Source organism: Pimephales promelas, chromosome 3, assembly GCF_988280905.1.
Source record: "Pimephales promelas chromosome 3, fPimPro1.hap1.1, whole genome shotgun sequence".
In the NCBI taxonomy this organism is placed as follows: Eukaryota; Metazoa; Chordata; class Actinopteri; order Cypriniformes; family Leuciscidae; genus Pimephales; species Pimephales promelas.
Window position 1 is genome coordinate 19,218,300 of NC_142771.1, and position 27,362 is coordinate 19,245,661.

The following is a 27,362-nucleotide window of genomic DNA, read 5'->3' on the forward strand; positions in this document are numbered from 1 at the left end:
CTGAGTGCAAAAATTGAGGCTCTAGCCCCTTCCAGAGCTGAGATATCGAAACTCAAAAATTCGGCCCGAAAAAAAAAAACGACAGTGGTACCCCTTACGGGTTTTTTTTTTCAGGCGAAAAATTAAGTTTCTCCGATCTTCCCAAAACTCTGGATTCTGATAGAGGGCCATGAGACTTAGACCTGAGTGCAAAAATGGAGGCTCTAGCCCCTTCCAGAGCTGAGATATCGAAACTCAAAAATTCGGCCCGAAAAAAAAACCGACAGTGTTACCCCTTACGTTTTTTTTTTTCGGGCGAAAAATTACGTTTCTCAAATCTTCCCAATACTCTGGATTATGATAGAGGGCCATGAGACTTAGACCCGAGTGCAAAAATGGAGTCTCTAGACCCTTCAAGAGCTGAGATATTGAGATCCCACGTAGCATTTATGCCATTATAAAAATTTCAAGATCTCAGCTCTGGAAGGCTCGAACGCCATAGAAGAAGTCATCTTAAAGGCATATCAACATGTCATGAACACTACTGAACACTAGGTGGCCATTACAGAGTTTTGGTTGTTTCTTTGAACTGGGGTTCTTGGTAAACCATGTCCTTGTTCAGCATTTGTCATTTTGTAATCATTACCTGCTTCCTGTTTGATAGATCGACACTACCCAACTCTGATTCAATGCTGGAAAACGATAGCTATGATGCCCCTGATGGCCAGCTCATCATGTCCCGTCTCCAATGGGACGGCTCCTCTGATATCTCACCATCAGACTCTGCATCTTCAAAAGCTAGTGAGTTTTTCAAAAACAACATATTTTACCCTTTTTCTTTTTCACTTATTCGCCGTCTCATTCTCAGGCACCAATAACTCTGAATCTAAGAGACCTAAGAAAAAGAAGAAGCCCAGCACGCTGTCTCTGACCTCTGCTGGAGGTGGAAGAGAGAGGGACAAAGGGCAGGAGCGAGAGAGAGGAGACAGAGAGAGAGTAGCGGGCGGCGGGAGCGGTGGCGGTAGCAGCAGCTCCCAGAATGCACTGGGCTTGTCCAGTCGTAAAAAGCGACCAAAACTGCCAGTTCCTCCGGCCCCCAGCATCTACGATGATCTGAACTAACGAAACTTGCACATACTTACACATATTTTCTGATCAGTCCTTATATGATCTCTGGTTTTCACCATTTCAAGGCACATGAGCGAAACAAGTCAAACTCACTGTTGAAAGTGTGTGTAAGAGAGGAAAGGTATGGGCAGCATTTCAGACATTTGTTATGGCACAGTGTTGCACAGTGAAAAGTGAGTGTTTTGTGACTAAATGTGATTTTTGTATGTGGATGTGAGTTGGAGTGAGAATTTATTTAATTTTTATTTTTTTGCTATGCAGTTCACTATCATTGTGTTATTGCATAGTCTTGTCTGTATGTATACATGAGATTTAGGTTTACAGTGACACATGAATATGTGCCATGGTGTGCATGAGTGAATGGGTTGTTGCAAATATTTTGTCCCTGGTGGTTCATGTAATACAGTCGGTTAATCTGTGCAATGTCCTGTACTGGTTTTAAAGGGTGTCTTTTCATCATATTGTCTTGCTAATGTTACTGCACCTGTTGATCTCAGCTGCTTTCTGCTATTACTCATACTCTCTTGACAATGTCTTGCTAAATAATGCATTTCTATAGTGCTATAATAGCTTTCTGCCAAATCTGTGGACACAATCTTTAGCCTTTTGTGTTAAGAAGTTATCTTGTTTGAATAAGAATCTACAAGAATCTTGTTTGTCGTCATGGCTAATTTTTCTTGTTTGATACTCTATTTATTTAGTCTGCCTTGTGAATATAATATTTGTCTTTTTTTATATAATCATGACTTTTTGATCGAACATATGCATTTTTTTTTTTGGATTACAAGGTGTAAATGGCCGAAGAGTTTGTGATCTTAGAGCACTTACTATGATGTGTTAGGTGTCAGCTTGTTTTGTTTGAAATATGTTTGGGTAAAAAAAAAAAAAATGTCAGAAATGCAAATAGTAATTGAAAATGCACTTAAAATGGATCAAATCCAGCCCATATAGATGCCTTGTCTTTTTTGGTATAGTTTTATTTTTGTCACTGAGCTGTTTGTGAATTGTGTTGCTTTAAGTTTAAATAACCTGAGACCTTTCTATGAGTGGGAATGGAAATGTCTGCATGATGGAGGGAAAAACAAAGCATGGTACAACTTACACAGGGTATGCCATTGCTGTGGGTGGATATTTCTTGTGCTATGCTGAGTTATTGCTCTCTTTCTCTCGATGGACTGTAGTATCTCTGTAATAGTCTAAATAAATGTCTCAGGTTTCACAATTTCCTTTCCTTAGTATATTTTTTTCCTACTATGGAAGTCAATGATACTAGAAACGGTCTGGTTATTGATATTCTTCAAAATATCAGAAAATCAGCTGAATGGATTCAAAAACGGTAAAACCCAACTGTTTAACTCTGGGGGAGTTGTAAAATGAGCCTATTTCCAAAAAAAGTCAAGTATCCCTTTAAAAGCCTCATCATGGAATTATGGTTGGTGTTAATTGTGTGTGTGTGGATAAGCACAACAACTTTTTTTTTTCAAAGATAAGCTATTTTATTCTGAATTACTGCATCAAAGCAAAAACAAAATGCATTTTAATTAAAGAGGTGCTGGTTGTCTGTTAAAGCAAGGGTGAGAATACATAGACCAGTTATCCCCCAAAACCATTTTGGGGTTTCCCCAATTTCTGACAATACTGAGAAAAACTGTGACCATATTGTCAGAGAGTTTTAAGGTTCCTCCAAAACTCTCTTGATTTATCTACAGTAAATACATTGCTTATATACAGATTTCATATAGGACAAGAAATTATTTGCTTTGTTATCAGTCACATATGAATTGCCTATTAATGCAGTGAGTTTTTTTAGACTACAACCAGATGCTTCTGTTGCTTGCATGAAAAATCTTCAAGTATGAAACTCCTAATTGAGGAACTCCTAATTACTATGAGTTGTAACTAGCAGCAGACATGCTGAACCAGACTGTCATGTAAAAACAAGTTTGAAATAAATACAGTATACCTGGCAAAAGAGAAGAAAAACATCCTTCAATAACAAACATCAAAAATCAGTTGAGTAAATCAAAAAGGAAATTGATCTCTCACAACATCTGCTAACTGACACATCACATCTGTTGTTATTTGTGCAATAAGACTGATCATATGACTTTTTTTTTTCTACAACAGATGATAGTGCTAATACCGATGAAGATGAGACACATTAAGTGATAAAAACCATCAGCTGAATTCAATTTCTCTAAAATTAAAGACCAGTCAGACATGGGATCCTAACTTCTCTTTACACAGAGAAGCTACACTTTAGGCTGAGATTAAATAATTATAAAGCTATTTTTTTTTTCTCCAAGAAGCTAAATTATACAGCAGTGTTGCTGCTTACACAGCTGAAAGCACTAGCACACACTCACCTCACACACGACTTCAGTCGTCTAAATGGCACCAGAACCCTCGAGGGCTCCCTGAGAACTTTCTCGGCTACCACTGACTGCTTATTTTCACGTCCTGTCATTTCGTCTTCCTAATATTGGCATAATTTGTCCTCTCATCGGCTGTGCATGCCGAAGATGAGGAAGCTAAAGAAGACCGTGACCCCAACCAAAGAGATGGTGGCCGGGGCAGTGAACAGCTGGCGGTAGTTGATTCGGAAGTACCAGACCACGGCAAGCAGCACCACGAACACGGGGATCACCAGGCTTCCTGTGCTGAGGGCCAGGCCGGCCGACCGCAGCCCCCCGCTGAGCATGGAGCCTCTCCCGGCTCGGGGGTTCTCCTCTGCGGACGCCTCACGCAGCGCCTGGGCTTGAGAGATGTGACAGTGCAGCACACTGTTATGGGTGATGTTGAGGGACAGGAGAGAGCGTTGGGGGTCCTGCAACAGCTGGCCCTGGTAGATGAGCTTAATCTGATGTTCACGGCCTGAGAAGTACTTACTGAGAGAAAGAGAGGGAGAGAAATCAGAACCAAACAAGAGTAACGACAAGATGCTTACATGCTTTGTTTGTGCAATTGACCAACACGTTTATTCATTTTGCTATCTCAAAGCAGACATTATGATGTCTCTGGTTTAAGCTTCAGAGGCAAAAAAAATTGAATACAGCTGACTAAGATGGTAAAGTGAACACTGGACAGCTACAACACAATGGCCCTCATTTATCATTGTTGCGTAGAAACGGGCGTATATTTTGGTGTAAGATTATGCTTACACTCCTCTCACCGCCTGATTTATGAAGCTGTGCGTACCTTTGAAATCCAGGTGTACGCAATGCCTGCCCTTGATAAATCCCGCGGCCGAAAACGATCGTCATTAGAATAACACGCCCCTACATATTTAAGTCTCCGCTCCCCCCACGCCCTAATTTTACGCCATGGACACACGAAAGACGGCAAAGAAGAGAAACTTTTCCGACGCGGAGCCGAAATGACCTATCACAATGCATTATTTTACAGCACGTCTTTTGAAATGAGCATTCAATTTTAAATCACGTCACATGTATAATAGTGATGATGATATGATGATGTTGTGATGTAAAGTACCATTCATTCACATTAATAATTGCATGACAATTTGTAATATTCTTCTTATTAAGATTTGTATTAATGATGCTTATTGTTATTTAGAAGAAGGATGTCGTTATTATTATTTGTATTATTATTATCATTTAAATTTTATTATTTTGTCAGTCTGAATTATTTTTTGGTCACTGAAAGTCTTTCATTACCGAACCGAGTCCGTGCGCACCTGTCGGGGATAGCTAATCCTGAAACGGCAGGGTCCACATTCTCGCAACTGAAGGAATACGCTTACAAATCAGATGCTTTGGTAAAGTCACACAAATTAAACATTGAAGTCAAAAATAAATACTGAAGTTTATAATTTTGTTGTTTTTTGTAATGAAGTTATTTTTTTATTTTTTTGTTTATTTTATTTTTTACAGTGGGTCATAATATATCATCTTTTAGTTTGTCAGTGCGTTTTGTGGTGTTAGGATTTTCTCAGCGCATTTCCTCACTAACTCAAAACGTGCGTACACCACCTCCTGAGCTGGTGTAGGATTTGAGCGTGCCGTACGCCAACGTCCATATTGATAAATCTCAAAGTCACCGTGGTTTTGAGTGTACGCTGGAAATTTGGTGTACGCACTTTTAATAAATGAGGGCCATTGTGTAATACTCGTGTGCGAAACAATGTTATACAGCCGACATAAAAATGTTGATTTTGGGTCTTCCTTTCCGACAGATGACAGACTGAGCATTGCGATTTCTACCATTCATACGCAAGATCATAACTAGGATATTTTTTCAATACTTCCTGTGTGTGTTTGACTCACCTCTTCAGCAATCCAACAGTGTCCTGCGGTCTGAGCACTGCCAGCTCCTCAGTGTCATTTAGAAACTTCAGTCTCACCGTGATGCTGGTGGCCTCGTCCTCAGACTCCTCTTCTATCCCCTCTTCATTTTCATCACCTTGAACATAGCTCACTTTCTTCCTCCCACCCTGAATATCCAGCAGCTCTTCTCCAGGCACATCATCTCCCCCATCTGGCCGGCCCTCGCCCTCTTCTTGTTTCTCCTCCTCTGTGGGCTCCTCGTCTGGCTGCTCGCTGGGCTCTGAGCTGGGAGGGGAGCTTGCATAACTGTCGTGTCCCCCAAGGCCAATGAGGGAGGCATGGGCGCCTACGGTAAGAATGGTCCCCAGAATGTGATCTCCACGGTCAGCCACGTGGGTGGACAGCCAGGCAAGGACCAAGGCCAGGAACAGGACAACCACCCCACCCAAAGCCGTAGCTTCCTCCCCAAGCCCGTCAAGCACAGTTAGAGCACACACCGCCATCCCAGCCCCTCTCTATCTGAGCACACAGGTAAGAGAAAGATTAAGTCAGAATAAAACGTAATAACATGCCATTTTACTTCTCTTTTGTGACATATTTCTAAGTTAAATAGGATATTGAACAATACAAAATACTGTTACAATACATTATCCAATCAGATAACAGGACACAGTGATGTCATCCAAAGAGGAAGGATGTATCAGAGGCAAACCTTTTTTTTTTTTTTTACCTCTGAATGTCTTTTATAGAAAAAAGCCAGGAAAGTGAATTAAGAAAGCAAACGGTCAAACTGAATTCCATTTTGAATTTAAAGAAGACTTCTTAGTCTTGGTGAACTACTTGAAACTGATAGAAAAATCTATAGTAGTGTGTTGCGTGGATCGTAAAGATCCTTAACTCTGTTATCTAACATAAAGCGACACACTTCTTAACTGCATTAGACGATAAGCCCGGTGACACAAAGTACTGAGTGTCATAATATAAATTACCTTTCTTTGAAAGTAAACACAAATGTGGTACTGCATTAAAACTATAATATGTCTCTGTAATGTTATATATTAGCCTATTAGTTTGAAACACACTGTTATCAGACAGTTTGAACCTTCGTTTACGTTAGATGTTCGCTAGCGGTTTCGCTAAAGCCATGAACCCTTAACAAACATTCACCGTTACACATAATGTCGCCCACGGGGAATAAAACAGCGTTACAATCTATGTTAAACACAAATGAGACGAAAAACGAGCAGAAAATATATTTAATACAAAAAATATCCTTGTTTTGTCTTTCTAGAAGGGAAGGCAGCTAATCAGGTAGCGGTGATGTAGGACGACCTTGATTCGCGAGTTTTAACAGAACACTTGTCCTCTAAACATGTATTGCAGCACATTTACCTTCTCTTACTTCAGATCATTCTGGATCGACGATGTTTTAATCCCTACGCCAGTTGAAAGACGCACGCAACACTTCGCATAGAAATAAATAAACACACGTACAATCTCACGCGCACGCGCACAGCTGACGCTCAGCTAGAGTAGGGAGGTCACGTGGTTGACAAAACATTCAACGATTGTGTGAAACCAAAGTCTGTTATTTGGTGAAAACAACGTAGCATAATGCTCAATATCTCACTTCTAATTTAAATAAGTAAACAGAAAATGTAAAAATCTATTGTGTAATGGGGGAAAATCACAAGGTTGCAGGATTGCATGCAAATTCTGGGACAGATATACATTTTTATGTTTTTAATTCTTGAAAAAAAGGTAGCTTTAGTGTGTTGCTGCTTTAGTGTGTGTGGTTTACAATAAATAAAGAGCAATAACTCTATAGATTTTGATACATCACCAAAGCTGCAATAACACATTCAGTTAGTGCTGATCTTATTCTCATTTTTTTGTTTATTTCACATTGCGAGGACAGCCATTGGCACATTTTCAAGCACTATCCATCGAAGTCCCTTATTTCTGTATTTCAAGTCACAGTTTGAGACCATGCTCTGATAGCCAGAGACCCCACCGGTCCATAATCCATACTTGACTTAGCTTCTCTTGTCAAGAGGTGCCTAGGGATCTAAAACCATCTGACAGACATAAATTTACAACATTATGTATTTATCACAGATGATAAATATAGTTTGTAAAAAAAGAAAGAAAGAAAGAAAGAAAAGTTCAGCCCACTGTTTCCAGTCACTCAGCTATTTCTTTGTTTCTCTAAGAGTGGATCTCAATGGAGCTGTCCGTCATTATGCAGCAGTAGATAATCTTTTAAAGTGCTGGGGATGTTGAGCTGGACTATTGCGAAGTGGCACAGTGGCCCCAGGTGGAGACGCAGTGCACAGCGGCAGAGGTGCTGAAGAGAGCGAGGCTGACCACTCATCCGTCTCACCGCATCGAAGAAAGACTGATGCTCCTGTCAGTACAATACATGGATATTATTTTCTGAATGTCAGAATTAAAAAGAAAGAAAGAAAGAAAGAAAGAAAGAAAGAAAGATAGAAAGAAAGAAAGAAAGAAAGAAAGAAAGAAAGAAAGAAAGAAAGAAAGAAAGAAAGAAAGAAAGAAAGAAAGAAAGAAAAGACTATTCTACAAGGACACATTCAAATGACCAAAAAAAAACATTAAACATTTCCTAAAACAAATACAAATGCTGTTCTTTTGAACGTTCTATTAATCATATTATCATATGATTCATAGAATCATATTAGTATTCATAACAATATTCAATAATATAAAGAAATGTTTGAGAATTAAATCATCATATTAGAACGATTTCTGAAGGATCATGTGACACTGAAGACTGGAGTAATGATGCCGATAATTCAGCTTTGATCACCAAAATAAATTACATTTTAAAATATATTCAAGTTACAGTATATATATATATATATATATAGCAAAATATTTTAAATAATCTGAGCTATACTAATTCAATGTATATGTCTACATTCTTATTGTATGTTAAATTGTGGCAAACACATTTGCTTCTGCTTTTAATTGATGTTAGATGTTGATCTGTTTACAAATCCAATCTGAGAACCTATTAATTCTCCTGATCTATGCAGCATAACATTTTTGGAATATGATTTATATATTTTAGAGACCTTCAGTCGTTCCTCTGATGTGTCCTTTAACCACTCCTCACATTCTGGGACGACCGCATAGCAATTCAGCATTACCTCCAAAGTGGCAGGAGAGGGGAGGCAGAGTTTCAGCATCTGAGATTTACACACACAGATAAATAAAATAAGGATTCGTACCAAAGGGACACACAACAATCAGCACTTACTCTAGGGGAGGACGGCTTTGCTCCATAGTTAAGAAGAGATTGGGCCACAACATCTGGCTGCTGGTCTGGGTAATCCTCTACTACCTGGTAAAACAGAGAGAGAAGAAGTCAACCATCAGCTTCACACTTACTGTAATGCTTCCAGATCAGACCTTGCCTTTCATTCCCAAATTTCAGTTTTAGGGTAAACCGTTTCAATAAAAAGTGCTCTTTATATTTTGATACGGTCTCTGTGAAAATCAACATCTGAAAACATCTCTACCCCATCATCATCCCACCTTCAGCAAGCAGGCATCTCTACCCTATCATCATCCCACCTGCAGCAGGCAGTCCATGGGTGTGTATCCGGCACAGTTAGCTATGTCCGCGCGAGCCCCATGTTCCAGCAGCAGTTTAACAATGCGGGGACAACAGTTTCCACAGGCATTATGCAGGGCCGTGTGCTTTTTCCTCCCAGCAGTCTGTGCGTCGGCCCCGGCTGCAAGCAGCTTCTGGACAATGCGCAGATACCGTCCTGCATCTGCGGGCCTCTCCGCCCCAGCACAGGCTGCATTCAAGGGTGTCTCACCCTCTTGGGTCTGAGCTGTCACGTCCCCTCCAGAGGACAAGAAGAGCTCCACATGCTCCTCTAGACCTCTCCTGCAGGCCACGTGAAGGGGGGTGAGACATGAGTCACGCTGGGCCGTGTTCACCAATGCACCACTGGTCACCAAGTGCTCAGCACACCTGCAGGGCAGATACGAGTGTGACTGATGTCTTTATTACTACAGAGAGAGAGAATGACATGAGGTTGAGTAAATAGAGATATTTTCATTTTCGGTTGAATTATACAGCACCGTTAAAAAATTTGGGGTTTGTGAGATTTTTTTATGTTTTTGAAAGTCTCTTCTCCTCACCAAGACTGCATTTATTTGACCAAAATACAGTAGAAAAGTGAAATATTATTACATTTTATATAATAACAGTTTTCAATTTCAATATATATATTTATATATATATTCAAATTGAACTTCTTTGGATCACAGGAATATATATATGTATATATGCTGATATGGTGCTCAAGAAACATTTCTTATTTATATCAATGTTGAAAAAAGTTCTGCAAAATAACATTTATTTAAAAATAACAACATTTATTTAAGTTTAGTGCTGTCAAAACGATTAATCAGATCTAACATCTAAAACTTGACAAACAAGTTAACGCTGTTGTTCGATCAGGTTTCTTTCAATTAAGAACCTTGACAAAAGTCAAGCCATTTTTGTCATTTGAGGATTTAGAGAGAGTGATGCATGCATTTGTGACCTCACATTCAGACTACTGTAATGCCCTGTATGCAGGGATTAATCAGTTGACATAAACATGCTAATGCACGCAAACATGCAAATTGTTCAAAATGCAAAATTGTCACCATAATGTTTATTAATTCATTTAGTTTGTATGTTTTTATTGATTACTTTTTTCACATCTTGTTGTATCTTCATCTGACCATATTCAGGGCTACTCACTGATATGTTTCCACTGCATTGCAGAGAAGCAGCGGGGCATTGCCATCGACATCGAGCAGGTCAGGGTCAGCCCCGTGGTCTAAGAGCAGGCGCACACAGATGTGATGGCCCCCTGAACAGGCATCATGTAAAGCTGTGCGACCGCCTGTGTTTGCATCCACCTCTGCGCCCCTAAACAGCAGCTCCTCGACACAGCCAGAGTGGCCCCTGCTGGCAGCCAGACGCAGTGCAGACGTCTGCTTTACTTTTGAGATGAGAGTCCACATTCCTGCAACAGAATGAGATGAGTGAATTTACCCAAATACCCCTGAACGTATGTGCTTGTGTGTGTTAAAGGGTCCTACCCATCTCCGGGGCCCAAGCCATCTCCTCATGTACGGTCTCCATCAGTGCATTCACCATGCCTGGATCTTTGAGGACAGCATACACTCTCTTCATATCTCCACACATGAAGGTATTGTGGATGGCTGGGTCTCGGCACTGTATTTGGGGTGGAGGAGCACGGATCGTCTGGATCCTCTCATTTCCATGTCGGAGTCTGGGGGCGGCAGGCAAAGGACGCCTCGTCATTGCCCTCCTGTGTGCCAGTGCCCGCCTGGCATCCTCCCAGTCCTGAAGCTCCTGATCCAGCCTTAAGGAGCGCAGAGAAGCAGAACTGAAGGGAAAGGTGTCCCGGGACATCCCAACAAGAGTGTCCCAGAAGTGTCCCAGAGTAGTATACCTGGAACAAAAGAGTATTGGCACAGCAGCCTTGTGCTGTTAGTGTTTAGGCCTAGTAACTGCACATAGGAGTGTTTATAAAGCAGAATGGCTCAATAGTTCAGTACCCAGTGCGTTGCAAAAGTGATTTTGTTTATATGGAACAGACTTAGATAGTGGGGCACTATCGATGAAAATGAGCTCTTTTAGCTAACTCGGGTAATGTTACATTGTTCTAATGTTGATTAATGTACACTGTCCCCTTACAAATAAATAAATAAATTTAAAAAATTGTAATTAATAACTAGCTCAGACAGTCTACAACAGCTGAGAAGAACAGTGTGAATGGTAAGGTCTTCCTACCTTGAACGCACTTCAAGTTCCTCCTGTATAGTCTGCACTTAAAGAACCTATGATAAACTTGCGTAAAACATCTGTTTGATTAGACTATGCTTGTTATATTTGAAATTCCTCTTAAAGAAACGACCGCATGTCCTTGCAAGAACGAAGCTGCCTGTCACAAGATATTGTTGACCTGAAACACTGTGAAACTCTGGCTATTAATAGACTAGAATGTGAGCAAATGTTTTCCTGCACTAACAAGGTATCGCCTGTAGATGGCGTATCAAATGATATCACTTCATCAGTTTGAGGTGTAATTATGGTTCTTAAAAAAATCCAATACTTAATCACTGCAAAATAAGTTATGCATTTATCATAATAATAGCCTACTAATGTAACTGTATATAATTTAATTGCTCTTAAAATAAACTAATTGTCTTTAAAGAGCAGTATAAGATATACATGCGACAACAATGTGATGCGATCTGGGAAAACCCACCACATGGTGAAATTTGACATATTCCAGGTTTTGAGACCATATTAAAGTTTGGTTCAAGACCTTTCCAAATCTGTTTTTATTTATTTTATCGGTTGTCTGCAACAAAAGTTATGGTTATCTGAAGTTGGCTGATCGCTATGATTTTCAGAAACAGAATTTTGAGAAAAACAGGTTTAAATGAACCGTCACACTCTCCTAGCACGACGACTGGCGCTCCCTTTTTATTGCCCTTTTTCATATCACATATTTTAGTAATCATCATAGATTAGGTATCATTCGAAAGCTTAGGAACTCAAAAATCAACCTGTGAAAACCATTTTGAAATTGGACGATTGAGAGGCGAGCAAGGTCTATTAAACGAGCAGCTCCAAACTCTGTTTTTCTCTTGTGCTCCGCATCACACCACACGATACCGCTGGATAAAAATAAATAAAAACTTGCGTGCCGTTGTAGTTCATCCAGAGGACTGGATTTTATTCTGTTATGTGGTTTATTTTGATAGATGAACTGTCTTTGTAGTGTTAAGAGAAAGAGAGCTATAAGGGAGATCTGTGTTTCCCCCGCCGCTCCGCCTGCGTGCGTGTTGTTAAAGAGAAACGCATTCTGTTTCAGCTGGTCATTATAAATCGCTATTTTTCTGCAGCAGTAAACTAGTAAATTTTCCCAAGTTATATTCAGAGATGATAAAAAAATGTTATAGAATGATAATTTAATAAAAAAAAAAAAAATTTTGACAAAAAACTGACATTCAATCTATTTTTAGACTTTACTGAAAACGTGCAGCGCGACATCCGACGGGTTTTCCCAGATCGCATTATAAATATATTAAATAAATAAATTATTATATATATACACACACAGAAAATAAGGTTCACAAATTTTACTCGTGACATCACGGTTTCCATGCGGCTCAAGTCATAAATACAATTCCTGGTCTTCTGCCGTACTTTCACTTTTATTTTTCATGTAGGCTAAGTTAAACGACGCCACGCACGACATTAGAAAAAGGGCAAACTCTTCATGCAAAAGATGAATAAAGCTACGAAATGTTGATATCGAGACACATAGGTGATAAAACAACATTATCTTTACTCATTTGTAAAAACGACAGTGTAATCGCGACATTTGTCACCAACTCTGTTGTTAGTAACACTTCCTGTGTGCTCGAGCTCCGACGTACAAAAACGCTGGACTGGACAACGACTTTTCCCTCCGTTTGCTTATTATAATGAGGAAGATATAGTGACTGACTTAGCTGGAAAATATTTTTTTTTTTCGGTAGGGATATGCATCTGCTCTATAGCTTGTCTGGTGACGCATAATAATCATACCGCCCTTACAACCACTTGTGTTTACTTAAAATCACTGTTTATAGGTGGCAACCCTGAAGGATGGCAGAGGAAGAAGACCGTGCGGTGTGCGTTTACGGCTTGCCAACAGACGTGGATCATGAACGTCTACGGGACAAACTATTGATTCACTTTCTACGCGAGAGGAATGGAGGAGGAGAGGTCACGTCAGTCACTATCATCGGTCGGACACCTCTGCGTGCCCTCGTCACATTTGAGCAGAGTAGAGGTCAGATAGATTGTTTACATGGTTATTAGGACTGCTGTTACATCACTGTACATTGTGTAAATAGATGAATGAATGGACATTGATAAATAAAAAATAGCTTGGGAAGAGTGGGGTGCCACTTTAGATAAAGCAAGGACTAATTATGCTTCAGGTGGGGGGAAAGCATCTGTACTATGGCCATAGAATTATGAAAAAAAAAACCATCTCACGATTTCCACTTTTACATTTTTTACTATTTATGTCAAAATTTCACAATATTTCAATGTAGTAAAACTCTTTTTAACATTCTTCTTTTTTACAGTAAAACCCCCAGTGTTAAGTTATCATTGCCAGTGTTTATATAATCCACGTAGATTACATAAACACTGCACACTGGAATTTTGCTTGCAATTATTGGACAAATCAATTTATTTAAGCAATATGTGAATCATCAACATGCAGGGTTACTACATAATGAAAACATTAAGGGTTGTATCTGGTCCAATTTACCCTCTGCAACTACCATTTTGGCAAAATGCTTATAATAATAAATCATGGCTATTCTTAAGCAAAATAATTAACATGTTTTTGTATGTAGCCTACACTCTGGGAATTTACAGCATTGTGTGATTTACGTTTTAGTGTCTGGATATGTTTGCATTGTTTTAGCATAAAATTCTGACACATCTTACCCCACTCTTTCTATTTCTGGTACATACATTGAATTTCAGTGCATTCAAATGTAATTGCCAGAGTAGCTGGTCATGGAAAAAAATCCAAAGTGCACTGATTGGCAGCCAAACGACTGGCATATTCCTAATGAAGTCTCTGGCTCGTGCTAGCTGATTGGTCTGCCAAGACAACATTTTAGCTGTGTAGTCAGATTGCTAATAAAGTGTATGGGGGGTGAGGAGGTATTCTTTATATACCGTCAAGCCTGATTAAAGGCAGTGAGTTTTCAATGTGCTTGTTCGTCTTGCAGCAGAGTCTGATCATTGAGTATCAGTGTCTTTGGTGAGAAAAAGAGAAGATGAGAATTGATGCTTTTATAAATCAAACATTATTAAAAATGAACTTCCATCTGGGTTTTGTGTGTAAACTTCTGAGCCAGTTTTTATCTGTCAAATGATATTGATCCTTTCTTTCTGGTTCAATTTAGTGGTCCAGAGTGTACTTCATCATCATCCTCACATTTTACAGCTGGACGGCATAAAATATGAACTCTCCCTGGGTCTCCCATGCCAAGAGCACCTGAATCTGAATAAGGTTTGCTGACAGAATACGCAAGATTAGACAGTGCTTGAAAAAAATAATCCCATTTCCCAAACTTATGTAAGCACATTTTGTTTATGTTTTTGTACTCCTTTAGGTGATCCTCGATATGACTGTGACTATAGATTGCAGTCAGCTTCCTCGGGGTGCAGACACTCTGAATGTACTGTGTAGTGAGTTTCCAGGTCTACGCATGCAACGTGGCTTATTACAGCATGTGTGCACCTTGCAAGGCAAATATTCAGATTTTCAAGGCGCTTTTCCTCATATGCAGATGCTATTTTATCATCACCTTTCAAGAGCCAAATACCCTTATTTTAGTGGAGACAGCGGTCAAAGTCCAGAGACCAAGGAAGACCTTACAAGTGTAAAGAAATGGGACAGCTCTGCATCCCAGTCACCAGGCCTTCATGCAGGAGACTTCAGCTACGGATCCACGGAGGGTTTCGGACAAGAGCACTACGGACTACAAGAAAGGAATGAAGCTCTCACTGAACGCAGTACTCAGACTAAGAAAAGCAAAATGGAGGAGAAAGCAGAGTGCAGGATAGATGAAGCTGATTTGGAAGATCTTTCGATTATCATGGAAGCTGATGTGTTTGCATACCTGCAGAGCATTGAAGAATACAAGTATATCCTGCGTCATCATCAAGTGCAAGTGGTCCACGTGACATCTGAGGGAATCACCACCCTGTACCTGCAATCAGAGGTCCCAAGCAGATCAGATGTTAAACAAAACATACGGCAAGCCCATAAGGAGCTGAGGAAGCTTTATCAACAGCAAGAGGGTTGTCTGCGGAAAGACCAGGTTAAAAAGAGTGCCCTTTACATGCCAGACGGACTGACCATAGCATTAAAAAAGGTGCAGTTAGTACTGCCTAATGTTCTGTTTAGCTATGACCAGGACACCATTTATATAGTTGGAGAAAAAACAGAGGTATCTCAGGCCAAACAAATGCTACTGCTTGGGGTGGAGAAAAGCGTGATGGGGAGCTTAACAGAATTGCCACCATCCTCTTCCAGTTCTGATTCAGTATCTCCTGAATCCTTGGCAAGAGAGCAACAAGTTAGGAGAAAAAGTGAGGTACATACTCCAGTGCCCCCTAAACTGATAGGGGGCTCTAGCACTGAACGAAAAGGGGATGTTGGGAATACAAAAGAGTACAAACTGGCGGCTCGGTTTAAGAGCTCTGGGCTACTTGGTAGAGAGGAGATGGGTGGAGACATAAGGAGTCTTACTGCTAAAATGGACATGCAAATGTTAGACCTAAACTCTAAATCAGCACCACCGACTAAGTCTTCACTTGGCACCGCAGGCTTACTCGGTAATGAACTGACAGAGGGAGGAACTGTAGCATTCAGGATGACAAGTCCGAGCTCTACCGGAGAGGATGTCCTGTTTAAAAACCAAGACCCGCTATCTGTGAATACATTTGGTAGGGCCTCCTATAGCACATACAAGGCCAAACCAACAACTCCTACTGGACTCACTTCAACATTTACCACAGGAGTCAAATCTTCAAGTGTGAATGCCCTATCAGCCAGTAATACCGCAGTGAAGACTGCTGCTCCCTTCTCCACATCAGTGCCCTCTTCCAAATCCTCTTTAAGGAGGGCCAATAGTTTCTCTGGTCGACCGAACCTCAGAGATCAATTGCAAAATAACCCTATTACAGTTGAGCCAATGATTAACACACATGCTCATCAAAGAGCAAGATCCAATAGCATCAGTAGCGGAAGACCTAGTGAAGATTGTCCGATGACTAAAGTGGAAGCAGAACTTACTGTGTCTTCTCTAATGTGGATCTACATGAAGGAGGTATATTGCAACCAACTGGATAGCATGAAATCTGACTTGCAAATGTCTGAGAAACAAGCAGGCAAAGGTGAGATGACCGTGACACTGGAGGGTACAGATTCATCGAAGGTCGGAGAAAGTCATCGGCAGCTTCAGAATCTAGTGGCTATGGTGGCCAGTGACTTTAACTCTCAGGAGGTACGTCTGGCAGAGCTTGGTGTGGTTGAAAAAGATAAACTGTTTGAAACCTGCTGCTTGAATGTACGGTCACGTTTACGCAAGGTCATCTTGCACAACACAAAGAGCAGCATTTTCTTTCTTGGCCCAAAATCGCTTTGCTCTGAAGCCAGTGATATATTTAAGGCTGTATATTCTGGGCAAAAGTATCATTCCTTATTACAGATGAAGACCTTCCAAGAGGGTGTAGATCAAGGAGCAACCAATGCGTCTTTGAGCATACAATCAACAAAAGAATCTGATCAAAGTGTAAAGCTGTGTTCTTTACAGGATACAAGTCAAGCGGTGCAGTCTAACAGCAGTAGCAAGAGTAGAGTTAAATCAACCAAACAGAAATCGGCCACGTTGGAAAGGTTGGAGAACCCTAGTTCTATGATGGATGAAGTAAGCCAGATAAACTCACTCAGCCTATTAGCTAATGCCAGAGAAAACACAACAGAACCAAAAATTGATGGGCCAACTTCTTTACCACTTGAAGCACACAAAAAACAAGATACTGCAATGACTTTGAAACAGACCAACCTGCTATCCCATAGCCCTTCAGAAAAATGTGTGTGTGGTGCAATCATTACAAATCTGAAACGGACCACCTGTGGTGTCATCCTTTGCTGTGACTGCCTACTATTTCATTCATACTGCAGAGTGTGTTATAAAGAGGGGATGTACTCTCAGAAGAAGGTTCTGGGGGAACCAGGGCAAAGTTATGGCTCGAAGGATATACGGCAGGAATATCAGGCTCAAGAGCCACGTTCAGAACACAAGGACAGCAAAGAACAAAGGGGCATCCAAGGAACTATGACATGTGCAGAGATGAATCTTATCCTTCCAGGCTATACAAAATATACAACGGCCAAGATCACATACTGCATACCTGATGGCATACAAGGGGTATTAGCTTTTAAACAGTTTATTATGTAAAGTATCCTAGAAATGTAGCTTACAATTGTGAAAAATGCTAAATATTATTGAAATAAAATATATCACCTTGTAATTTCCATGTTTACACATCTCTTCTAGGATAAGGATCCCTATCCTGGGTCACCATTCAAAGGTGGTAAATTTGAGGCTTATCTGCCACTCGACCCAAAGGGACAAAGTTTATTACCCTACCTGAAAAAGGCATTTCATCAAGGGCTTACTTTTACTATTAGTTCAAGCAAGAAGGCCTATGGTGGAGATGCAAAAGTGAACTGGGGCAAGATCCCACACAAGACCAGGATGGATGGAGGGAAGAGTGGGTGAGTCCAGATGATAAGCTAAACAAACGCAAAGCTTCTAAGTATAATTACGCCATGGCTGGTGACCTGGACATGTTAACGTGTGATTTCTGTGATTTTTAGAGAGCAGTTCAGATGCAAAAGCCTCTAAATGCCATTTGAAATTTTCTTCTTTAATGGCGATTTTTATCAAACTTGTATATTTAAGTTCAGTAATTTCAATTAAATGGCAATGATAATTACCTATTAATTGTTATTTAAGTAAAATTACTGAACTTAAATATACAAGTTTGATAAAAAGCATCATTAAAGAAGAAAATTTCAAATGGCATTTAGAGGCTTTTGCATCTGAACTCTTCACTTATTCTCTAATTACTTTTATTTTCTAATACCTTTTTGGCAAGAATTTGCCAATAGTCATCTTTGACACATGTATGTGTCCAACAACTATAGGCCTCTCAGTGCCAACAAACTAGTATCTTCTTTGTAGTAGAGAGCAGCTATTTTTGATTAATAGATAATAATCTGTCAGGAATGAACACAAATTAAGTACATGGCTGTGCAGGATATCTGTGGTGGCATGGTTAAAACATATGGTATATGCTATGTGCTACTCATTGCCAGTTGAGTTGACCAGGGTCAGTAAGGGTTGTGCATCATTCAGAATTAAATATAGAATGCTTTTTAAAATTTTTGAATTTTTAAATTCCTGAATTTAATTCAAGGTAGCAAAAAGGAATCAGAATTCATATTTGAATATTAATATAAAGTTGATTTTTTTTTAGTCGAGTGTTTTTAAAAGCCTTTATAGCCGTGAAGCGTAACTAGACATCTAGTTTCTATATTTATCACTAAATCTAATAGATTAACTTTTGTGAAGAATTTCCACTTTCCAAATTTCCAATTCAACTTTTGTTTGTTTGTGTGCAGAAATGGATATCCTGACTCTACATTCCTTACTCTCTTGTCTGAGGCACTGGTGACTCATGGGATTGAAGGAGCAGCTGCAATCAGTCAAGATCAAGCCAAATCCTGACCTTGACAATAACACAAATCAGAAGACCACAAATACGTATTAAATTCGTATTAAAAATGTGTATTACTTATTTTCACATAGATCTTACCTAGAAATGTAAATTTTAAAAAATGTGATCGTGAGATACTGCTTAATTATTGCAAGTATTTTTGCTAACAATAATTTGTTTTTGTACTTTTTGTAATCATTTTAGAGTGTCATTGTCATGTTAAAATCATTGTACCTTATCAGTAATGCTCAATATAATGCTCTGTATATTCTGAATCTGTTGAGCATGCTTTTTAATAAAACTATGATCTTGTTTTAGAGATTCATTGTAACTCATCCTTCATCCACCTTGTTCATGATCTTAACTATTTTGTTTTTATCTGGTATTAATGCTAAATCTTTGCAATATTGAAACTGTGTATAATTTTGTTTTAAAACCATATAAGGAAGGCACATAATAATAAGTAATTGATTTTGAGTAAGCTGTAAGCTAACTAGATTTTTTTTTTTTTTTGCTGCCACAATGCTACTGCATTATGGGTAATGCTAAGAATTTTGGGTTATAGGGTGTTCTGAATAATTGCCAAATGGTTAAATGGCCTTGTATAAAAATAATACAATACTTATTAATATTGTATTTTCAATGCACATAGGTCTTTAGGCTGAATACAATTTATTCCAGTAACATGAATTTTTACTGTACATTAAAATGTACATACATATGAAAAAAACTTCTCAATATTTCCCTCGTTCCTTCTTTCCACTGCACACCGCAACATTCCTGCACGTCCAGGAATCTGAGCAACAGGGTCATATTCCCTTTCTCTCTCCTTTTTTTGAATCCGTCCTTAGTGTCATAACAGAGGCTGGAGATTGATTCAGTAGCATCTCAGCTCTGCAGACGTCTGGACCTTCTCCGGCGAATGTACAACTATTATGCTGAATGTATAGTCTTCAAATCCCACCAGGCATTTTGAAGCCAGTGTTAAGCTCTCATCATTAATTCTGGAATTTGGCTAAAATTGTTATTTGCATTCATCACCTTTCCAACATATAGGGCAGATATTTGTGTGCGAGTCTGTTTCTGACACTAATGTAAAATTAAAATAGGTAATCATGAGATAAAATTGTGAAATTTTAAAGATGAAAAACACAAAACAAACTTCAATTGGCTTTATGCACAGCTGCACTACTTCATGAACTTAAGCCAGCTCCTTGTTTCCTGTCTGCCATTATTGGCCAAGCTTGATTAATTCAGGTGTGTCTGATTATTGTTGCCGTGACTACTGAGGTCAGGCACACCTGAACTAATCAAATGGTGGAAGAGGCTATTTTACCAGGAGATGTCGAGCATGCCATGGATAATTATACATGCAGCTCATTTTACCCAGTTTCATTTATCATAAAGGCATTTAGAATATTTGATTTAAGAGATTAAACATTCATAATTTAACATGGACTTGATTAAACTGGTTTTCTAAATTTGACAAGCAACAGACGTTTTAGGAAAACAAATCAAAATGTAATTTCAAGTTACATTTTTCCAAATACATTATATACACCATTTGTTTCAAATTTACTGTCAATATCGAGCCATAACATATTGAACGTTCTCAGTTTGTGCCCTTTGGGATGTTATTTTCCCTGAATCTGTATAGACACCCACAGTCCTCTGCTTTCAGAGCAGGAACACTGCTTTTGGCAGTATATTCTTAGTCTTTCCATTGCATTGTCTTTAAAATGGCTGAGCACAGAGATCTGCTGCTCCAAGAGCAACTCAGCGGTCCTGCACCGATTCCCTGTGGACTGAGTTTCTACTTGGACTGCATCAGCAGCTACTGGGATTACAAAGCAAGAAACTTTCTCCACGGCCTGTAGTTGCAAATGCTTAATGTAGTGGGATAAAGAAACTGGAGGTTATTTTTACCTATAACCTAATTATTGAAATTACCTAATTAGCAAATTATTGAATTCATGTATAGTGTTGTTAAAAACTGAATTTTGTTTGTAACTTATAGAGGTGTTTGTAGATCTGACCTTTGAAAAAATATAAATAAGTTTATTTCTAAATGATCAAAGAAAGAGATCAGACCTCAAGTTTGGATCTTTTAAAAATGAACTAAATAAATAGCAACATTTTGTACACAAAACCCAATATCCACTACCGTTCAAATTAAGTTTGGCATCAGTAAGATTTAAAAAAGAAACGGAAATTAATACTTTTAGTTTTAATTGAGCAACAATATATTTAACTGATCAATGGTTGCAGTAAATATGTTTAATTTTACCAATGATTTCTATTTCAAATAAATGCTGTTCTTTTCAACTTTTCTTCATAAAAATAAACATATTTAGCAGCACAACTGTTTTCAACATTGATAATAATAATACATGTTTTTTGAGCATAAAAAATGATTTCTGAAGGATCACGTGACACTAATGATAATGTAATGATGCTGAAAATTCGTCTTAATAGAAAAAAAATACATTCAAATAATTTCAAATAGAAAACTTATTTTAAAATGTAAAATTTCTAAATATTACTGTTTTACTGTATTTTTGATCAAATAATTCCAGAGCATCAGAGACTTTTTCATTAACATTAGGCTACATACGCGTTTCTCGCAAATGCTTATGCTTAACATTTTTTATTTAAAGCTACAATATGTAGCTTTTTTTGGCCACAAGAGGGTGCAGTTTACAACAATAACAAAGGCGTATGTTTATGACGCAATGACGAGCTGAATGATGGGGCTTGCTGTCAAGCTGATGATGGATCTGACAATGTTTATGGATCAGTGAAAACACTCATGTTTTTAACATTACAGTGGTATAAAGCAGGTTGCGATTGCTAATAAGAGACATATCACACGCGAGTCCCGCGGATATAAAGGAATAAGGAAATTTCATCCTATTGAACTAGTCTACATGCAAGTGCTGGATTACTCGAGTCACACAGGTCAGTTTATTAGATGAATTAAATTTGTGAGGGAAACACAGCGCTGTTCCACTTGGTATAACACATTAAACAGTATTTAAATGTGTGCTGAAAGATATAATGTTATTCTACGTGTTAGTTCGTTTGCTATACGAAACTAGCAGCTAGATCAACATAAGAATAACATACTGACCATATTCTAACATTTCATCATGTCAATCTAACGTTATGATATTGATTTGTTTTATGTACATTTGCTCACCTGTCTAATAAAGCTGTAAAATCGTGACTCGTGAAGTTCTGTCAAGTCCAAATTAGTCACGGACGCCAGCTCTCTGTCGAGTGGAAGTCAGTCTCGGATGCTAGCTCTCGGCATCTCAAAAATATCACGCTGATATTGATCCTCATTTTAGTTCTCCTTGTTTGTCCCAAAGTCTGCTTGCCATGGTCTATATTTGAACGAAACAAGAACTGGGTGCCGCTAATCGTTACTCGCTAGGCAGTTGTCCACGTCTGTCGCCATGGTTACGTCATGGCAGTACGAGCGGAAACTGAGGATAGTGTGGATATTGCGTCATTTACAGGCGACATTTTTTTCCGGGACGGCCACATATGTTAAATTGGAATTTCTCTGAAATAAAATAACTTAGGTAACTTTTGGGATATTGTAAGTACACAACTGCAAGAAATGTATCACTCTGTGCAAGTGATTTTTGGATATTTAATTACAAAATTCTTACATAGCCGATTGGACCTTTAAATCTTTATTTATATAAAAAAATACAATCTCATTATGTTCTTCAAGAAGTTGGTTGAGCTGCAATGTGCAGAGCTTTAATCTAGACTTATAGTGACAACTTAGTAGAAAGGCTATATGATTAAAAAATCAAAGCTGTCTTTTATTTGAGCTTCTTCAAATACATTTGCATTTTACAGTTTTAATGTCTGTATTAATCGTAGAAAAAAAAAATAGTAGGCGTGTCTAAATTTTGGCTAGTAGTGCATTTTCTCAAGAAAAAAACAAATGAAAAAATACTTTGTTGAGATGCTCATACCTGTCCAACAGGTTTATGCACTCAAACACACCTGTTTCTTTTTCTCTCTTTTTTGCCCTCACACACTCAGTGTGGAACATGATATGTAGAGAGAGAGAGAGCAGAAACTGACTGTAACACAGACAATTATTCGTTCAGATAAGTGTGTGAAATGGCAGAGGAGTGTTTCAAAGACCTTGATCCATTCAACTGTCCCATCTGTCTGGATGCACTCCAGGATCCAGTGACGATTCCCTGCGGACACAATTACTGCATGGGCTGTGTTAAAGACTATTGGGATAAAAAGGGTGGCAAAGATGGTGGTTACAGTTGCCCTCAGTGCAGGAAGACCTTCTCACCTCGGCCAGTTCTCAACAAAAACACCATGTTTGCTGAAGTGGTGGAGCGGTTTAAAAACACAGGACTTCAGGATTCTCCTCCCACACATTACAATGGACCTGGACACACGGTGAGAGAAATCTGCACTGCCAAAAAACTCAAACCTTTGAAGATGTGTCCAGAAAGCGAGGATTCATCCTGTAAGATTCACCTAAGATATCATAACAATGACTATCCCAGAGAAAAGCGCACAGTGATTGTTGTAAGTGGGGAATCTAAAGGAAATATTTGCTCAAGGCACAACAAACCATTGGGAGACCAACAGTTCATCTGCCCCCTGTGTCTTGATGAAGTCCATCAAGGACATAAAGTGTTTTCAGGGGCACCTGAGAAGACAAAAACGCTCAGGAGTAAAGAGAAAACAACTGGACATGGTAGGAGACCATCTCATAAGAGGGTTCATGGTACTGAGCATAGACATGGGCATCGGAGTGGACATACCCGAGGCTCACGTGTTAAAAGAGGCCATGAAACACACAGTAGTGGACACAGAGGTAATCGTAATTCACATGGGCACAGTCATGGTGCTGGACACAGAAAGAAAAGATTGGGAATTATGTTCATGACAGAAACTGGCACTAAAAAGACCACTGTGGAAAACACTAGAGTGCTTTGAGGAGCCTTGAGTTTGACTACAGAGTTGTAGATGCCATGTTTTCTAGAGGAATGTTGCTTTACTAGATTCAGGCGTCGACTGAAAATCTCAAGCATCCCATTTCTTTTTGAATAACAGCTATCCATTTCTGGAAACATTTAATTAGTATTAATGAACATGATTTTTTGCTGATATTTTTTAACAATTCAATGTTGAGTGTTTTTAACAAGTTTAACAGCAAGAAAACTTGAAACACTTAAAACAACTTAGATTACATCTCATTAATCTTCAAGACTTCATACTAGATAAGTTTCCTGAATGTCGTATCAGATTCTTTATCAAGGATTAATATATATATATATATATATATATATATATACAAACATTGCACTCACATTAACAATCAATTTCTAGCCAATGTTTCGACATATTATATGTAGTAAGGAAATTCCCACTGCATTTCCTAGCCTGATTTTTTTATTATTATTATTTCCAGGTTATCCACGTCTGTAAACAAATGTTTTATGAAATGAAATGTACTGTTTGTGCTACACTTCAAATAATAATATTAATAAATGTGTTTATCAGTATCTTTGTCATTTTACCGTGTGGTTACATTTTCACACTACTTCCTTTTAATATATTCACATTAGAAGGAAATTAACAATTATGATATTCATTCACTTGTTTTAAGAAAAATTAACCAAAATGGTTGGTTTAAAACAAAGTAAATTTACAACAGGGGTGAGAGAAATACACTTGTTTTTTTACATTTAAATGAAGATTAGTTTCTCTTACCTCATCAAAAAACAGGCAAATAGTTTTCTTATTAACCTTAACAAACCTCAGTAGTTTTTGTAAAGTAAATGTGTCAAGTGTGCAAGAATATTTATAAATTTGGTGAAAAACAAGTGTTTCCCCCCTAAACAAGCCACATCACACTGGTAAACTGAACTGTAAATATTTAACTAAACCCATTGAGAACATTGTGTATTGTGTGTACATAGTTTTGTGAATGATAGGACACTGGGTTGTAAAAAGCATTTGGATAGCACATCAGGTCAAGTACAGCTAGAACCTTTCTACCTCATCTCAGATCAGATTGAATAAAATCCTTTTATAAACCTAAATAATGTGTATTGCTCTAGTCTAAATGTATATCTGCAGCTTGTTCAATAACGACTCTGTAAACACATCTTTTAGTTATGCTCTTTAATTAGTCCTGGAAAACATGTAAGGCAAAATGGTCACATCACACACAGAAGCGTTATGAACTCTACGGTCCTCATGACCACACGCGGTCCAACTAAACCAGAGTCGAGCACAGAAACAGCAGCACTTCAGATTCTCAAAATTAAATGGAAAAAGTTCTGATGGTTTAAAAAACAAACAACAACACAAACAACCCATGGTGCTTCTCTGACGTGTGTGGAGGGGAGGAGCCTTAATGCTGATGGTTAGGGGCGGGGTTTGAATTAAAAACTAATCAGTGTACAGAAATGTAAGCTGGTGGCTCTGATTCGCTCTATAGTCAGAAGGCAAAGCAGGAAAGTTGGAACTGTAATTTACAGATTGCAAACGGAGCCTTTCATTACTCGAGATCTCCATGACACTTTGTGCGCACAAATATGCATCCAAACATACATAAAAAGTGCATCAAGACATAGTGATGTGTGCAGCGTTCATTTTTTTAGACAAAGATAGATCTGTTACGCTGAGCATGTGTGGGAAACGGTCCACAATGACTCACTGTTACTTGTATGTGCCAGACAAAGAGAAGGCAGATACATCTGCTATATTAATTTAGACCTAAAAGCGTTTCAAAGCTTCATTTCATTATTGATTTTATAAATGCATAAATTAATCAATACATTTGACTGTAGGCACACCAAAACTGCACTGCGTTTGCGTATCTAATATTGTAAATAATGTTTAGACATGATACGATTCAGCGCTGGTTAAGGCTGCATTTGTAGCAGGAATTCTGCACTCTGTAAACCTGAGGGGTGTTTCCTGTTCTGGGAAAACTATTGGAGTGAGAGGACCGAGGAAGGAAGCAGCTTGGCTCGATCCGAGCCTCTCTCTGGCTCCCAGTCGCACAATTCCAGATCCACGAGAGACACTCGCACCTGCAGCTGAGCTCATTGTGGAGCTGTGCACGCTCCAAAAGGAGGAAGAGGAATAATTCTCCAAACCATCATCCTATAAAAATCATCCAGACCTTGAGAGATTTAAAGCGAGCATTCCCAGCCCAGATGTCATTGTTGTTGGGTGTGTGTGCTGTGAACGTCTCTGAACGGACCCAGTTAGCCAACGCAGACAGATCCAGGGACGAAACTGAATCAACAGCCGCTCTGATGTCATAAGCAGCCGAGATCAATTCCAGAACCGGAATGTCGCTGCTAGATCATCTGGGAATGAAAACAGCGGGAATTTGCTTGTGAACGGGACTATTATGTTAAAAGAATAATTCAACCAAAAATTTTAATTCTGTCATTTTTTTTACTCACCCTCATGTCGTACTTTGAAGAACATTACATTTCGGTTATCATTGATTTCCATTCCAACATTTTTCTCAAAATATCATCTTTTATGCTCCAAAGAATGATATGAGGGTGAGTAATTAATGACATCATTTTAATTTTGGGTGAACTATCTCTTTAATATCACATTGAGAAACAAAAAAGCGAAAACAACAGCCAGCAACAGCTTGGGAAACTACACTGACATTAATCATTAGATCGTTCTGACTGCTGCTGGATCTTTTTGTTGGGTTACCTCAGGTCATAGGTTATCAAATGTTACCCATGAACACCCACATGATACACAAAAAGTGCATCTATAAACAACAGTACACTTAATCTGGAAGGAGTCTCAGGTCAGTGGGAATATTCCAGCCCTTCAGGACAGCAGAGCAGAGACGGTGTTGGGGACGAAATAGAGTCTACGTGCATTCACGTGTAAACATGCGTGGAGGCAATCTGGTGTTGGTCTACGACTGAGGCACAGTGAGAACGAGAGGTTTTGCATGGATTCAAACGTTAGCGGAAAACAAATAAGTCAGAAATCAGTCAGCACCAATAATATTCAGGGCGTAGTCGACCACACACGACAGGAGCAAATTCAGAATCTCAAGATCTTTTACTGCGAGGTCATTTCGACAATAACCACAGACGTTTAGTTTAGTTTTTTTTTTTTTTTTTAAATCATCTTTCATTCTTTTTTTTCTTCTTCTTCAGTACAGTAAGCACAGTTATAGCGAAGGTCACACCTTCACAAAAAAGTTTGGCACACTCGGTCAGGACCAACAAAATCACATGATTCATCACATTTTAGAGGAACTGCAGCAAAGCCTTTTGAACTTAAACTAAAATGCAGACCACAAAAAAAAAAAAACATACAAAATAAATCAAACAAAATACAGAGGACGGATATTTTTCACTGAAGTGTTAGTTAGGGTCACTTGGTGCTCTGAGTCACCATCCACAGGAACACAGGAAGAGAACCAGCGGAACACAACAAGAAACTCAGTCAACCCATCAGACCCGGAACTAAAAACCGGATCGGGA

At 38.8% G+C, this 27,362-nt stretch overlaps 5 protein-coding genes across 9 annotated transcripts; 3 read left to right on the forward strand and 2 right to left on the reverse strand.

Moving 5' to 3' along the window:
- The first annotated feature begins 372 nt into the window (after positions 1-372).
- Positions 373-2,329, forward strand: LOC120488986 (ataxin-7-like protein 3). The gene is made up of 2 exons (XM_039685606.2): positions 373-780; positions 848-2,329. The coding sequence occupies exons 1-2, from the start codon at positions 588-590 to the stop codon at positions 1,099-1,101; spliced, it is 447 nt and encodes a 148-aa protein (XP_039541540.1). The 5' UTR covers positions 373-587; the 3' UTR covers positions 1,102-2,329.
- Positions 2,330-2,578: 249 nt separating this feature from the next.
- tmub2 (transmembrane and ubiquitin-like domain containing 2) lies at positions 2,579-6,934 on the reverse strand. 2 transcript variants are annotated; one of them, XM_039687342.2, is made up of 3 exons: positions 6,786-6,934; positions 5,394-5,912; positions 2,579-3,995 (listed from the first exon to the last, which is right to left on the reverse strand). In XM_039687342.2, the coding sequence occupies exons 2-3, from the start codon at positions 5,894-5,896 to the stop codon at positions 3,608-3,610; spliced, it is 891 nt and encodes a 296-aa protein (XP_039543276.1). In that variant the 5' UTR covers positions 5,897-5,912; positions 6,786-6,934; the 3' UTR covers positions 2,579-3,607. The 2 variants fall into 2 exon arrangements, with proteins under 2 accessions (XP_039543276.1, XP_039543277.1); XM_039687343.2 differs by having other exon boundaries at positions 6,796-6,924.
- Positions 6,935-7,098: 164 nt separating this feature from the next.
- On the reverse strand, positions 7,099-12,584 carry asb16 (ankyrin repeat and SOCS box containing 16). Of its 3 annotated transcripts, none has more exons than XM_039686638.2 (7): positions 11,245-12,584; positions 10,527-10,903; positions 10,183-10,450; positions 8,994-9,402; positions 8,677-8,760; positions 8,492-8,605; positions 7,105-7,800 (listed from the first exon to the last, which is right to left on the reverse strand). In XM_039686638.2, the coding sequence occupies exons 2-7, from the start codon at positions 10,861-10,863 to the stop codon at positions 7,615-7,617; spliced, it is 1,398 nt and encodes a 465-aa protein (XP_039542572.1). In that variant the 5' UTR covers positions 10,864-10,903; positions 11,245-12,584; the 3' UTR covers positions 7,105-7,614. The 3 variants fall into 3 exon arrangements, with proteins under 3 accessions (XP_088984548.1, XP_039542572.1, XP_039542573.1); XM_039686639.2 differs by having other exon boundaries at positions 7,106-7,800; positions 12,027-12,584; XM_089128422.1 differs by having other exon boundaries at positions 7,099-7,800; positions 8,492-8,566; positions 10,527-12,584.
- A 104-nt stretch (positions 12,585-12,688) lies between these two features.
- LOC120489658 (uncharacterized) lies at positions 12,689-19,149 on the forward strand. 2 transcript variants are annotated; one of them, XM_039686637.2, is made up of 6 exons: positions 12,689-12,790; positions 13,098-13,300; positions 14,439-14,545; positions 14,649-17,474; positions 17,604-17,824; positions 18,734-19,149. In XM_039686637.2, the coding sequence occupies exons 2-6, from the start codon at positions 13,114-13,116 to the stop codon at positions 18,837-18,839; spliced, it is 3,447 nt and encodes a 1,148-aa protein (XP_039542571.2). In that variant the 5' UTR covers positions 12,689-12,790; positions 13,098-13,113; the 3' UTR covers positions 18,840-19,149. The 2 variants fall into 2 exon arrangements, with proteins under 2 accessions (XP_039542571.2, XP_039542570.2); XM_039686636.2 differs by having other exon boundaries at positions 12,695-13,000.
- Positions 19,150-22,887: 3,738 nt separating this feature from the next.
- LOC120490223 (E3 ubiquitin/ISG15 ligase TRIM25) lies at positions 22,888-23,916 on the forward strand. Its single transcript, XM_039687654.2, has one exon. It carries the CDS (start codon positions 22,972-22,974, stop codon positions 23,812-23,814), a length of 843 nt encoding a protein of 280 aa, XP_039543588.2. The 5' UTR covers positions 22,888-22,971; the 3' UTR covers positions 23,815-23,916.
- Positions 23,917-27,362: the final 3,446 nt, after the last annotated feature.